The 13,198-nt window shown below is 55.4% G+C and overlaps 3 protein-coding genes across 3 annotated transcripts; all 3 read right to left on the bottom strand.

Moving 5' to 3' along the window:
• Position 1: 1 nt before the first annotated feature.
• Positions 2–4,267, bottom strand: LOC144248652 (protocadherin beta-4-like). Its single transcript, XM_077790687.2, has one exon. The coding sequence runs from the start codon at positions 4,201–4,203 to the stop codon at positions 1,243–1,245; it is 2,961 nt and encodes a 986-aa protein (XP_077646813.2). The 5' UTR covers positions 4,204–4,267; the 3' UTR covers positions 2–1,242.
• A 146-nt stretch (positions 4,268–4,413) lies between these two features.
• LOC116184138 (protocadherin beta-15-like) lies at positions 4,414–8,764 on the bottom strand. Its single transcript, XM_077790691.2, has one exon. It carries the CDS (start codon positions 8,667–8,669, stop codon positions 5,712–5,714), a length of 2,958 nt encoding a protein of 985 aa, XP_077646817.2. The 5' UTR covers positions 8,670–8,764; the 3' UTR covers positions 4,414–5,711.
• Positions 8,765–8,878: 114 nt separating this feature from the next.
• Positions 8,879–13,073, bottom strand: LOC144248654 (protocadherin beta-16-like). Its single transcript, XM_077790689.2, has one exon. The coding sequence runs from the start codon at positions 12,616–12,618 to the stop codon at positions 10,177–10,179; it is 2,442 nt and encodes an 813-aa protein (XP_077646815.2). The 5' UTR covers positions 12,619–13,073; the 3' UTR covers positions 8,879–10,176.
• Positions 13,074–13,198: the final 125 nt, after the last annotated feature.

Raw genomic sequence — 13,198 nt, forward strand, 5'->3', positions numbered from 1 at the left:
ATTCAGGTGTTCCCTTTATTTCAGTTATACACTCAGGGGTATCCAAGTTTACAATATTAAACTTCATAACTTCAACAAAACACGGTGTGAGACTTTATAAATAGTCCACACAGCACAGACATCATTCAAGTAATCAGTTATTATACATGGGTTTGCAGTCCTTAAGCAGAAAAAGAAAGACAATGCTCAAATTCAGTTCAGAGAGTAGCAGGAGAAAGGGCAAAAAGGAGAATTCACATGCCCTAACACAAATGGAGAAAATCATGTGGAGACAGCTTTCTACTCCCAAAAAGGAACCACTGTATACAGGAAAAATAAGAAGGCCAACACCAATCTCTGTTTTACCATTTCATGTTGATTCTACTCTTAGAAAATACTCTCTGAAGGACTTATGGATTTTTTATGAAATATAGCCAAGGCATGAACATTTTTTCAAAACTTTGTACAGTTATAGTAAACCAAACACAATTTGTGCTGTTATAATTCTATATTTCAAGGAGACATAACACTGAGTGCTGGTTTATAGGGCACAAAGAATATTTTGTCATACATTTTACTGCTCTTCCCTGCCCTGAAGAAAATGAGACTCCTGTAGTCAGGGGTTCAGAATAGTCTTCTTGCCAGGTGAGCTGCAATTGCCTGCATTGCAACGGTTGGATGGGAGCAACTCCACCAGGCCACAGTAGTGAATTATATGCAGACACAGAGTGGCTATACTGACTGACAGGAAACCAAAGCACACAGAGCCCACATACCCCAGAGAGAGGCATCCAGAATCCAGGGAAGAAAGAACCCAGTCCTCACACAACATGGGACACTGTACTCTCAACATATTTGCTCACATGAGCTGGGAAAGGGGTTTTGTACATTTTTTAAAGGAAGAGATCTGGCATAGTCTCCAAACTAGGACACAAGGAGTGCCCTTTTGACAAAGGACAGAAGAAAAGCTGCACTGTCTTGTTGGAGAGCAAGACAGACAACAGCATAGCTGGACTGTTTACAACTTCCTTAAACACAGTCAGAAATGACCATGAAAGCTGAAACATACTATTGCCTCAGAGAGAGAACCAGAGTTGCTTTTGTTTCCTTGTTTGTGTTTTGGAGTGAAAGAAAAATTTTTAGTCTAACTTAAAATTTGAAAAATTTGAAAATACAAATTTAGTCTGGAGGTACCACTGCCACATGCTGCAACATGAATCATCTCCCATGAGCTATGAAGCCTCTGGGTGTGCAGAACCCATGTCAGTCAAAGGAAAGAGCGTTGAGCTGTCCTGCAGAGAGAGTCCCAGCATTGTCTGGGGCCATGTCCTCTGTGCTGACAGGGACACAGGGGAAATCCTGCTCCTCACTGGGGCCCTGGCCCAGGGCGCAGTGCTCTGGGGGCAGGCTGGGCAGGATGGGCCTGAGGAATTTGAACTCGCTGTTGCCCGAGCCCGTTGTGAGGCTGATCTCGTAGCAATAGGCGCGGGGCAGGGTCCCTGCAGCGGCTGCATCGGCCAGGCCGCTCTGCACGTTGTCGGCACCATAAAGCACATGGCCGGCCTCCAGCTCCTTTCTCCTGCACGCCTTGCGAGCAACAAAGACTGCGCTGGAGATGAGGAAGAGGAGCGAGACAAAGACCAAGGAAATGATTAAATAGGTGGTCAGGGAGCCGTCCTGATCCTCTGGGGCCGGGCTGCTGTGAGGGAGGCGCACGTCTGAGAAGTCCTTGAGCAGGAGAGCGCTCAGGGCTGCCGTGGCTGACAGTGGGGGCTTGCCGTTGTCCCTGACCAGGACAACCAGCTTCTGCTTCACGCTGTCTCTCTCTGTCACCGGCCTCCTCAGACGCACCTCCCCGCTTTGGATAGCCACGGAAAACAGCCCTGGGTCGGTGGCCCTCAGCAGGTGGTAGGAGAGCCAGGAGTTCTGTCCCGAGTCGGCATCGACAGCCACCACTTTGCCCACGAGGTAGCCCGCCTCAGCCCACACGGGCACCAGCTCGCTGGACGCTGGGCTGCCGTCCTGGGCCGGGTATAGCACGAGCGGAGCGTTGTCATTCTCGTCCAGCATGACCAGGCGGACGGTGACGTTGGCTCTGAGGGGAGGAGAGCCCGCGTCAGAGGCACTGACCGTCACCTCGGTCTGCCTCAAGTGCTCGTAGTCCAGGGGCCGCAGCACAAACACGTGTCCGTTCTCAGAGTTCACAGAGATGCAGGAGCACCAGGGCCGCTCTGCCCCTTGCTCTGGAGCCAGGGAATAGGTCACCTTGGCATTGAGCCCCACGTCAGCATCCGCAGCACTGACGGCCCCAACAAACACTGTGGCGACGTTGTTCTCGCGCACGTACATGGTGTAGGAGGTCTGGTTGAAGACGGGGGCATTGTCATTGACATCGGAGATGTCCACGCTGAAGGTCTGGGTGCTTGTGAGAGGTGGCGACCCCGCATCTGCTGCCGTAACACTCAGGATGTACTGAGGCGTCTCCTCGCGGTCCAGCGCACTCACTGTCACCAGCTCATAGTAATTCTTATAGGCTGGCCGCAGGGAGAAGGAGAGCTGATCCTCGAGGGCACAGGAGATCTTCCCGTTGGCACCAGAATCCCGGTCCCTGACCGAGAACAGGGCAACCACCGTGCCAGACACTGTGTTCTCGGGGAGGGGACTGCTGAAGGAACTGACCACCAGCTCTGGGGCATTGTCATTCACATCCACCACCTCCACCAACACTTTGCAGATTGCTGAGAGCCCTCCACCATCTGTGGCTCTCACACGGAACTCATGATGGTCTGAGACCTCAAAGTCCAGAGGTTTTGTGAGTTTTATTTCACCAGTTATGGGATCAATCACAAATGCTGAGTCACTCTGTCCCATTGCCTGGCTCAGTTGATAGGAGATGTCCCCATTTACTCCTGCATCCTGATCAGTTGCCAGCACAGTCAGAACCACAGAGCCTTCTGGCATGTTTTCCATAATCCTCCCACTATAACGATCTTGTGTGAATTTGGGAACATTATCATTTACATCTAGAATGATAATAGAGATCTCGATGGTCCCACTTCTAAGAGGAGAACCCCCATCAAGGGCAATAACCCTGAAACCCATCTCTGCCTCTTCCTCTCTGTCCAGTGGCTTTTCCAAGAGCAGTTCAAGATAATCATCACCATTACTCCGTCTTCCATGTGAGACACTAAAATACTTGTTCTTCGGAGAGATGCTGTACTGCTGGACTGTATTGCTGCCAATATCATGGTCCTGAGCCACCTCCAGTGGGAAACGAGAGCCAGGCTCGCTCATCTCTACAATCTTGAAAGTGACTCGTTCCTCGGGGAAGACGGGTGAATGGTCATTGATATCGTCCAGAGTCACCTCGACCCGAAAGAACTGCAGGGGGTTGGAGAGCAGCAGCTCGAAGGGGAGCATGCAGGTGGCGGCCTGGCCGCACAGCTCCTCCCGGTCCAGCCTCCCCGCCACGACGAGGCGGCCGGAGGCGCGCTCCAAGCGAAAATGCTGCCGCCCGTCCTCCGAGACCAGGCGGGCGCGGCGAGCCGAGAGCTGCGCCGGCGTCAGCCCCGCGTCCTCCGCCAGCTCGCCCACCAGGGAGCCGCTTTCCGCCTCCTCGGCCACGGAGTAGCGGATGGGCTCGGCGCGAGCGGGCGGCAGCGACAGCAAAGCAGAGACACAAAGCACTTGCCTTGCGAGCGCCATGGCGCGGCGGCGGCGGCGGCGGCGGCGGCGGCGGCGGCGGCCGGGGTCGGTGTAGCGGCTGTGCCGGCGGATTCCCCGCGGAAAGCGGCGACGTGGAAGGCGGCTGTCCTCTTTCGCTGCTTCAGATTCTGCCGGCGGAGCGTAACGCAGCCGGGCTGTTCCAGCAGCGGCTGCAATCCCTTCCGCAGGGTCTGCCCCCTCCGCCCGGCTCTGCCGGGCTGGTCTAAGCTGAACTGGGCGGAACTGAGCGGAGCTGAGCCGAGCAGGGCTGGGCTGGGCTGGGCCGGGCCGGGCCGGGCTCGGCCGCCTCCGCTGCCGCAGCCGCTCGGCGCCGCCTTGGCCGAGGGCACCACCCAGCGGTGCGCGCTGGCACTGCAGCCGCCGCCGCCCGCAGCCCGCGCTGCCGCTCGCCCCGGCCGCGGTTCCGAACCCACCGAGACAGCCGCGACCAAGAACCGAACGCGGCCGCAGCCGGGACAGCCGAAAGACGAGGCTGAGTCCAGAGGGACAGAGCCTCATCCCTCAGCAGGAGAAACCGAGCAGAGATAAGGCGGCGGTGACAGCACGGATATGCCAATTAGCAATCTCTATGCTGCATCTGCACACTCGGGATCTGTACCCACCCGACATTCCTTCCGACAAGGGACACAGCGGAAAAGTAACTTGCACTTATTTAGAAAGACTTGGCAGGGATCTCCCAGAAAGAACGTCTCTATAAAGACTACTGTCTCCACAAAAGGAGGGAGTGTGTTCTCTTTATTTCAAGCTAACACATCTTTTCAGTTTCTAATCTCAGAGTTACACCAATTTACATTATAATGCCTAATTACAACACATCACAGCGTGAGGGAGACTTTCTGAGTATTTCATGCATCACAGACATCATTCAAACAACCAGTAATTCTAGATGCAGTGGCAATCCTTCTCTAGAGGCTCAGTACAGTGTTCAGTGCTTTTCAGGGGAGAAAGGGCAAACATGGGAATGCAAATGCTCTAACACAAACACAGAGAAGCATGTGGGGACAGTTTTCTTGTCCCATCAAGAAGCCTTGGGTTTCAGAAACAGCAATGAAAAGACCAATCTCAATGTCTTTTTTAAAAAGTTCTTCTTTACTATAACTTCCAGTAATTTTCTTTTAGTATTTGTGGAATTTTCCTTCAATGCATTCAATGACAATGAACATGATTCTACAGCTGTATTCAATTACAGTCTACCCTAACACTGTTTGAGCTCCTGTATTTCCAAGGCAATCCTGAGGTGACAGAACACCCAAGCTCTTCTTGTGCACCAGGGAAGACTTTGATGTGCATTTGGATGCCCTGCTCTGAGCTACATAAGGAAGGCTGTTTTTAAAGGTTCTAAATCAACTCCTTCCCTGCTGAGCTGGTATTACCTATGTGATAATGGCTGGGTGGAAGCAAGTCCACCAGGCCCCAATACTGAAGCAGCTGCAAATATTCAGTGTCTGAATGAACAAGAAAGTTTGTTTTGTCTGTCATAGTGACAAGAAAGCAAAGCACACAGAGCCATCCTCTAAGACAGAGACATCCAGAATCCAGGCAAGAAAGGGCCCAGTGCCCATGTGACATTGCATCCCAGTACTTGCAACTTCCTTCTTGTCATGGAGTGCAAAAATGGATTTTTGCATTTCATGGAGGATATGATTTGTCTGGCCTCCAGACAAGTGAAATTGTATGAAGCTGAGAATAAAATCATCCTATGACTATTCTGACAGCAAGAGAAACAAGAACACAGCTGTGCGTGCTAACCATACAGTCAAGGCCTATAAGAAATGTTAGTAAAAGAGCTGAAACAAATTATTAAAGAAGGGAGAAGAGCTTTGCATTTTACTTCTGTAGTTGTTCTTTAGAAGGAAGACTTTGTTTATTCTCAATAGAAATTGCAAAAAAGGTGGTTGAACCATTTCCAAACACAAATATACTGTGGAGGAACCATGGCCACATGCTGTAGCCAGGATGGTAGCCACCCAAGGGGCCATACAGCCTCTGGCTGTGCAGAACCCATGTCAGTCAAAGGAAAGAGCGTTGAGCTGTCCTGCAGAGAGAGTCCCAGCATTGTCTGGGGCCATGTCCTCTGTGCTGACAGGGACACAGGGGAAATCCTGCTCCTCAGCGGGGCCCTGGCCCAGGGCGCAGTGCTGTGGGGGCAGGCTGGGCAGGATGGGCCTGAGGAATTTGAACTCGCTGTTGCCCGAGCCCGTTGTGAGGCTGATCTCGTAGCAATAGGCGCGGGGCAGGGTCCCTGCAGCGGCTGCATCGGCCAGGCCGCTCTGCACGTTGTCAGCACCATAAAGCACATGGCCGGCCTCCAGCTCCTTTCTCCTGCACGCCTTGCGAGCGACAAAGACTGAGCTGGAGATGAGGAAGAGGAGCGAGACAAAGACCAAGGAAATGATTAAATAGGTGGTCAGGGAGCCGTCCTGATCCTCTGGGGCCGGGCTGCTGTGAGGGAGGCGCACGTCTGAGAAGTCCTTGAGCAGGAGAGCGCTCAGGGCTGCCGTGGCTGACAGTGGGGGCTTGCCGTTGTCCCTGACCAGGACAACCAGCTTCTGCTTCACGCTGTCTCTCTCTGTCACCGGCCTCCTCAGACGCACCTCCCCGCTTTGGACGGCCACGGAAAACAGCCCTGGGTCGGTGGCCCTCAGCAGGTGGTAGGAGAGCCAGGAGTTCTGTCCCGAGTCGGCATCGACGGCCACCACTTTGCCCACGAGGTAGCCCGCCTCAGCCCACACGGGCACCAGCTCGCTGGACGCTGGGCTGCCGTCCTGGGCCGGGTAGAGCACAAGCGGAGCGTTGTCATTCTCGTCCAGCACGACCAGGCGGACGGTGACGTTGGCTCTGAGGGGAGGAGAGCCCGCGTCAGAGGCACTGACCGTCACCTCGGTCTGCCTCAAGTGCTCGTAGTCCAGGGGCCGCAGCACAAACACGTGTCCATTCTCAGAGTTCACAGAGATGCAGGAGCACCAGGGCCGCTCTGCCCCTTGCTCTGGAGCCAGGGAATAGGTCACCTTGGCATTGAGCCCCACGTCAGCATCCGCGGCACTGACGGCCCCAACAAACACCGTGGCGACGTTGTTCTCACGCACGTACATGGTGTAGGAGGTCTGGTTGAAGACGGGGGCATTGTCATTGACATCGGAGATGTCCACGCGGAAGGTCTGGGTGCTTGTGAGAGGAGGCGACCCCGCATCTGCTGCCGTGACACTCAGGATGTACTGAGGCGTCTCCTCACGGTCCAGCGCGCTCACTGTCACCAGCTCATAGTAATTCTTATAGGCTGGCCGCAGGGAGAAGGAGAGCTGATCCTCGAGGGCACAGGAGATCTTCCCGTTGGCACCAGAATCCCGGTCCCTGACCGAGAACAGAGCAACCACCGTGCCGGGCACTGTGTTCTCGGGGAGGGGACTGCTGAAGGAACTGACCACCAGCTCTGGGGCATTGTCGTTCACATCCACCACCTCCACCAACACTTTGCAGATGGCTGAGAGTCCCCCACCATCTGTGGCCCTCACAATCAGGTCATGATACTGTGCTGCCTCAAAGTCTAGAGGTTTTCTGAGTTTAATTTCACCAGTTATGGGATCAATCACAAATGCTGAGTCTGCCTGTACAACTGACTGGCTAAGTTCATAGAAGATGTCTCCATTTACTCCTGCATCCTGATCAGTTGCCAGCACAGTAAGAACCATAGAGCCTTCAGGCATGTTTTCCATAACCCTCCCAATATAACGCTCTTGCATGAAGATGGGAGCATTGTCATTTACATCCAGAATGATAATAGAGATATCGATACTCCCACTCCTCGGAGGAGAGCCCCCATCCACAGCAATAACACTGAAACCCATCTCTGCATGCTCCTCTCTGTCTAATGGATTTTCCAAAACAAGTTCGAGATATTTGTCATCATTAGTCCGACTTCCGTATGACAACCTGAAATACTCATTCTCGGGAGAGATGCTGTACTCCTGGACTGTGTTACTGCCAATATCGGGGTCCCTAGCACCCACCAGTGGGAAACGAGAGCCTGGATCGCTCCTTTCCAGGATCTTGTAAGTGACTCGTTCCTCGGGGAAGACGGGTGAATGGTCATTGATATCGTCCAGAGTCACCTCGACCCGAAAGAACTGCAGGGGGTTGGAGAGCAGCAGCTCGAAGGGGAGCATGCAGGTGGCGGCCTGGCCGCACAGCTCCTCCCGGTCCAGCCTCCCCGCCACGACGAGGCGGCCGGAGGCGCGCTCCAAGCGAAAATGCTGCCGCCCGTCCTCCGAGACCAGGCGGGCGCGGCGAGCCGAGAGCTGCGCCGGCGTCAGCCCCGCGTCCTCCGCCAGCTCGCCCACCAGGGAGCCGCTTTCCGCCTCCTCGGCCACGGAGTAGCGGATGGGCTCGGCGCGAGCGGGCGGCAGCGACAGCAAAGCAGAGACACAAAGCACTTGCCTTGCGAGCGCCATGGCGCGGCGGCGGCGGCGGCGGCGGCGGCGGCGGCGGCCGGGGTCGGTGTCGCGGCTGTGCCGGCGGATTCCCCGCGGAAAGCGGCGACGTGGAAGGCGGCTGTCCTCTTTCGCTGCTTCAGATTCTGCCGGCGGACCGTAACGCAGCCGGGCTGTTCCAGCAGCGGCTGCAATCCCTTCCGCAGGGTCTGCCCCCTCCGCCCGCCTCTGCCGGGCTGGTCTAAGCTGAACTGGGCGGAACTGAGCGGAGCTGAGCCGAGCAGGGCTGGGCTGGGCTGGGCCGGGCCGGGCCGGGCTCGGCCGCCTCCGCTGCCGCAGCCGCTCGGCGCCGCCTTGGCCGAGGGCACCACCCAGCGGTGCGCGCTGGCACTGCAGCCGCCGCCGCCCGCAGCCCGCGCTGCCGCTCGCCCCGGCCGCGGTTCCGAACCCACCGAGACAGCCGCGACCAAGAACCGAACGCGGCCGCAGCCGGGACAGCCGAAAGACGAGGCTGAGTCCAGAGGGACAGAGCCTCATCCCTCAGCAGGAGAAACCGAGCAGAGATAAGGCGGCGGTGACAGCACGGGTATGCCAATTAGCAATCTCTACGCTGCATCTGCACACTCAGGATCTGTACCATCCAACATTCTTTCCGACAAGGGACACAGCGGAAAAGTAACTTGCACTTATTTAGAAAGACTTGGCAGGGATCTCCCAGAAAGAACGTCTCTATAAAGACTACTGTCTCCACAAAAGGAGGGAGTGTGTTCTCTTTATTTCAAGCTAACACATCTTTTCAGTTTCTAAACTCAGAGTTACACCAATTTACCTTATAATGCCTAATTACAACACATCACAGCGTGAGGGAGACTTTCTAAGTATTTCATGCATCACAGACATCATTCAAACAACCAGTAATTCTAGATGCGGTGGCAATCCTTCTCTAGAGGCTCAGTACAGTGTTCAGTGCTTTTCAGGGGAGAAAGGGCAAACATGGGAATGCAAATGCTCTAACACAAACACAGAGAAGCCTGTGGGGACAGTTTTCTTGTCCCATCAAGAAGCCTTGGGTTTCAGAAACAGCAATGAAAAGACCAATCTCAATGTCTTTTTTAAAAAGTTCTTCTTTACGATAACTTCCAGTAATTTTCTTTTAGTATTTGTGGAATTTTCCTTCAATGCATTCAATGACAATGAACATGATTCTACAGCTGTATTCAATTACAGTCTACCCTAACACTGTTTGAGCTCCTGTATTTCCAAGGCAATCCTGAGGTGACAGAACACCCAAGCTCTTCTTGTGCACCAGGGAAGACTTTGATGTGCATTTGGATGCCCTGCTCTGAGCTACATAAGGAAGGCTGTTTTTAAAGGTTCTAAATCAACTCCCTCCCTGCTGAGCTGGTATTACCTATGTGATAATGGCTGGGTGGAAGCAACTCCACCAGGCCCCAATACTGAAGCAGCTGCAAATATTCAGTGTCTGAATGAACAAGAAAGTTTGTTTTGTCTGTCATAGTGACAAGAAAGCAAAGCACACAGAGCCATCCTCTAAGACAGAGACATCCAGAATCCAGGCAAGAAAGGGCCCAGTGCCCATGTGACATTGCATCCCAGTACTTGCAACTTCCTTCTTGTCATGGAGTGCAAAAATGGATTTTTGCATTTCATGGAGGATATGATTTGTCTGGCCTCCAGACAAGTGAAATTGTATAAAGCTGAGAATAAAATCATCCTATGACTATTCTGACAGCAAGAGAAACAAGAACACAGCTGTGCGTGCTAACCATACAGTCAAGGCCTATAAGAAATGTTAGTAAAAGAGCTGAAACAAATTATTAAAGAAGGGAGAAGAGCTTTGCATTTTACTTCTGTAGTTGTTCTTTAGAAGGAAGACTTTGTTTACTCTCAATAGAAATTGCAAAAAAGGTGGTTGAACCATTTCCAAACACAAATATACTGTGGAGGAACCATGGCCACATGCTGTAGCCAGGATGGTAGCCACCCAAGGGGCCATACAGCCTCTGGCTGTGCAGAACCCATGTCAGTCAAAGGAAAGAGCGTTGAGCTGTCCTGCAGAGAGAGTCCCAGCATTGTCTGGGGCCATGTCCTCTGTGCTGACAGGGACACAGGGGAAATCCTGCTCCTCACTGGGGCCCTGGCCCAGGGCGCAGTGCTGTGGGGGCAGGCTGGGCAGGATGGGCCTGAGGAATTTGAACTCGCTGTTGCCCGAGCCCGTTGTGAGGCTGATCTCGTAGCAATAGGCGCGGGGCAGGGTCCCTGCAGCGGCTGCATCGGCCAGGCCGCTCTGCACGTTGTCGGCACCATAAAGCACATGGCCGGCCTCCAGCTCCTTTCTCCTGCACGCCTTGCGAGCGACAAAGACTGCGCTGGAGATGAGGAAGAGGAGCGAGACAAAGACCAAGGAAATGATTAAATAGGTGGTCAGGGAGCCGTCCTGATCCTCTGGGGCCGGGCTGCTGTGCGGGAGGCGCACGTCTGAGAAGTCCTTGAGCAGGAGAGCGCTCAGGGCTGCCGTGGCTGACAGTGGGGGCTTGCCGTTGTCCCTGACCAGGACAACCAGCTTCTGCTTCACGCTGTCTCTCTCTGTCACCGGCCTCCTCAGACGCACCTCCCCGCTTTGGACGGCCACGGAAAACAGCCCTGGGTCGGTGGCCCTCAGCAGGTGGTAGGAGAGCCAGGAGTTCTGTCCCGAGTCGGCATCGACGGCCACCACTTTGCCCACGAGGTAGCCCGCCTCAGCCCACACGGGCACCAGCTCGCTGGACGCTGGGCTGCCGTCCTGGGCCGGGTAGAGCACAAGCGGAGCGTTGTCATTCTCGTCCAGCACGACCAGGCGGACGGTGACGTTGGCTCTGAGGGGAGGAGAGCCCGCGTCAGAGGCACTGACCGTCACCTCGGTCTGCCTCAAGTGCTCGTAGTCCAGGGGCCGCAGCACAAACACGTGTCCGTTCTCAGAGTTCACAGAGATGCAGGAGCACCAGGGCCGCTCTGCCCCTTGCTCTGGTGCCAGGGAATAGGTCACCTTGGCATTGAGCCCCACGTCAGCATCCGCAGCACTGACGGCCCCAACAAACACCGTGGCGACGTTGTTCTCACGTACGTACATGGTGTAGGAGGTCTGGTTGAAGACGGGGGCATTGTCATTGACATCGGAGATGTCCACGCTGAAGGTCTGGGTGCTTGTGAGAGGAGGCGACCCCGCATCTGCTGCCGTGACACTCAGGATGTACTGAGGCGTCTCCTCGCGGTCCAGCATGCTCACTGTCACCAGCTCATAGTAATTCTTATAGGCTGGCCGCAGGGAGAAGGAGAGCTGATCCTCGAGGGCACAGGAGATCTTCCCGTTGGCGCCAGAATCCCGGTCCCTGACCGAGAACAGGGCAACCACCGTGCCGGGCACTGTGTTCTCGGGGAGGGGACTGCTGAAGGAACTGACCACCAGCTCTGGGGCATTGTCGTTCACATCCACCACCTCCACCAACACTTTGCAGATTGCTGAGAGCCCTCCACCATCTGTGGCTCTCACACTGAACTCGTGACTTTTTGCTGCCTCAAAGTCCAGAGGTTTTGTGAGTTTAATTTCACCAGTTATGGGATCAATCACAAATGCTGGATCTCCCTGATCCACTGCTTCATTGAGTTGATAGGATATTTCTCCATTAATACCTGCATCCTGATCAGTTGCCAGCACAGTCAGAACCACAGAGCCTTCTGGCATGTTTTCTAAAATCTGTCCTATATATACCTCCTGTGTGAATATCGGACCATTGTCATTTACATCTAGAATTACAATTTTCACTTCTGTAGTGCCACTCCTGGGTGGAGAGCCCCCATCCATGGCAATAACATTAAAATCCATCTCTACATGTTCCTCTCTGTCTAGTGGCTTTTCTAAGATGAGTTCAAGATACTTCTTGCCTGTAATGCCACTCCCATAGGAGACACTGAAATACTCGTTCTCGGGAAAGATGCTGTACTTCTGGACTGTGTTGCTGCCAATATCGAGGTCTCGAGCCACCTCCAGTGGGAAACGTGAACCAGGGTCGCTCTTTTCTGGGATCTTAAAAATTACTTGATTTTCTCGGAACACAGGGTAATGGTCATTGATATCGTCCAGAGTCACCTCGACCCGAAAGAACTGCAGGGGGTTGGAGAGCAGCAGCTCGAAGGGGAGCATGCAGGTGGCGGCCTGGCCGCACAGCTCCTCCCGGTCCAGCCTCCCCGCCACGACGAGGCGGCCGGAGGCGCGCTCCAAGCGAAAATGCTGCCGCCCGTCCTCCGAGACCAGGCGGGCGCGGCGAGCCGAGAGCTGCGCCGGCGTCAGCCCCGCGTCCTCCGCCAGCTCGCCCACCAGGGAGCCGCTTTCCGCCTCCTCGGCCACGGAGTAGCGGATGGGCTCGGCGCGAGCGGGCGGCAGCGACAGCAAAGCAGAGACACAAAGCACTTGCCTTGCGAGCGCCATGGCGCGGCGGCGGCGGCGGCGGCGGCGGCGGCGGCCGGGGTCGGTGTCGCGGCTGTGCCGGCGGATTCCCCGCGGAAAGCGGCGACGTGGAAGGCGGCTGTCCTCTTTCGCTGCTTCAGATTCTGCCGGCGGACCGTAACGCAGCCGGGCTGTTCCAGCAGCGGCTGCAATCCCTTCCGCAGGGTCTGCCCCCTCCGCCCGGCTCTGCCGGGCTGGTCTAAGCTGAACTGGGCGGAACTGAGCGGAGCTGAGCCGAGCAGGGCTGGGCTGGGCTGGGCTGGGCCGGGCCGGGCTCGGCCGCCTCCGCTGCCGCAGCCGCTCGGCGCCGCCTTGGCCGAGGGCACCACCCAGCGGTGCGCGCTGGCACTGCAGCCGCCGCCGCCCGCAGCCCGCGCTGCCGCTCGCCCCGGCCGCGGTTCCGAACCCACCGAGACAGCCGCGACCAAGAACCGAACGCGGCCGCAGCCGGGACAGACGAAAGACGAGGCTGAGTCCACAACGACCAAACTGCATCGCCCGGCAGAAGAAATCGCACAGGGATAAGGCGGTGGTGACAGCATGGACTTGCCATTGAACACTG

The sequence above is a fragment of the Lonchura striata genome, chromosome 13 (genome assembly GCF_050655825.1).
Source record: "Lonchura striata isolate lonStrDom1 chromosome 13, ASM5065582v1, whole genome shotgun sequence".
In the NCBI taxonomy this organism is placed as follows: Eukaryota; Metazoa; Chordata; class Aves; order Passeriformes; family Estrildidae; genus Lonchura; species Lonchura striata.

Coding starts and splice junctions, on each gene's coding strand:
- LOC144248652 (XM_077790687.2), bottom strand. CDS start 4,203: ATGAGGCTCTGTCCCTCTGGACTCAGCCTCGTCTTTCGGCTGTCCCGG.
- LOC116184138 (XM_077790691.2), bottom strand. CDS start 8,669: ATGAGGCTCTGTCCCTCTGGACTCAGCCTCGTCTTTCGGCTGTCCCGG.
- LOC144248654 (XM_077790689.2), bottom strand. CDS start 12,618: ATGGCGCTCGCAAGGCAAGTGCTTTGTGTCTCTGCTTTGCTGTCGCTG.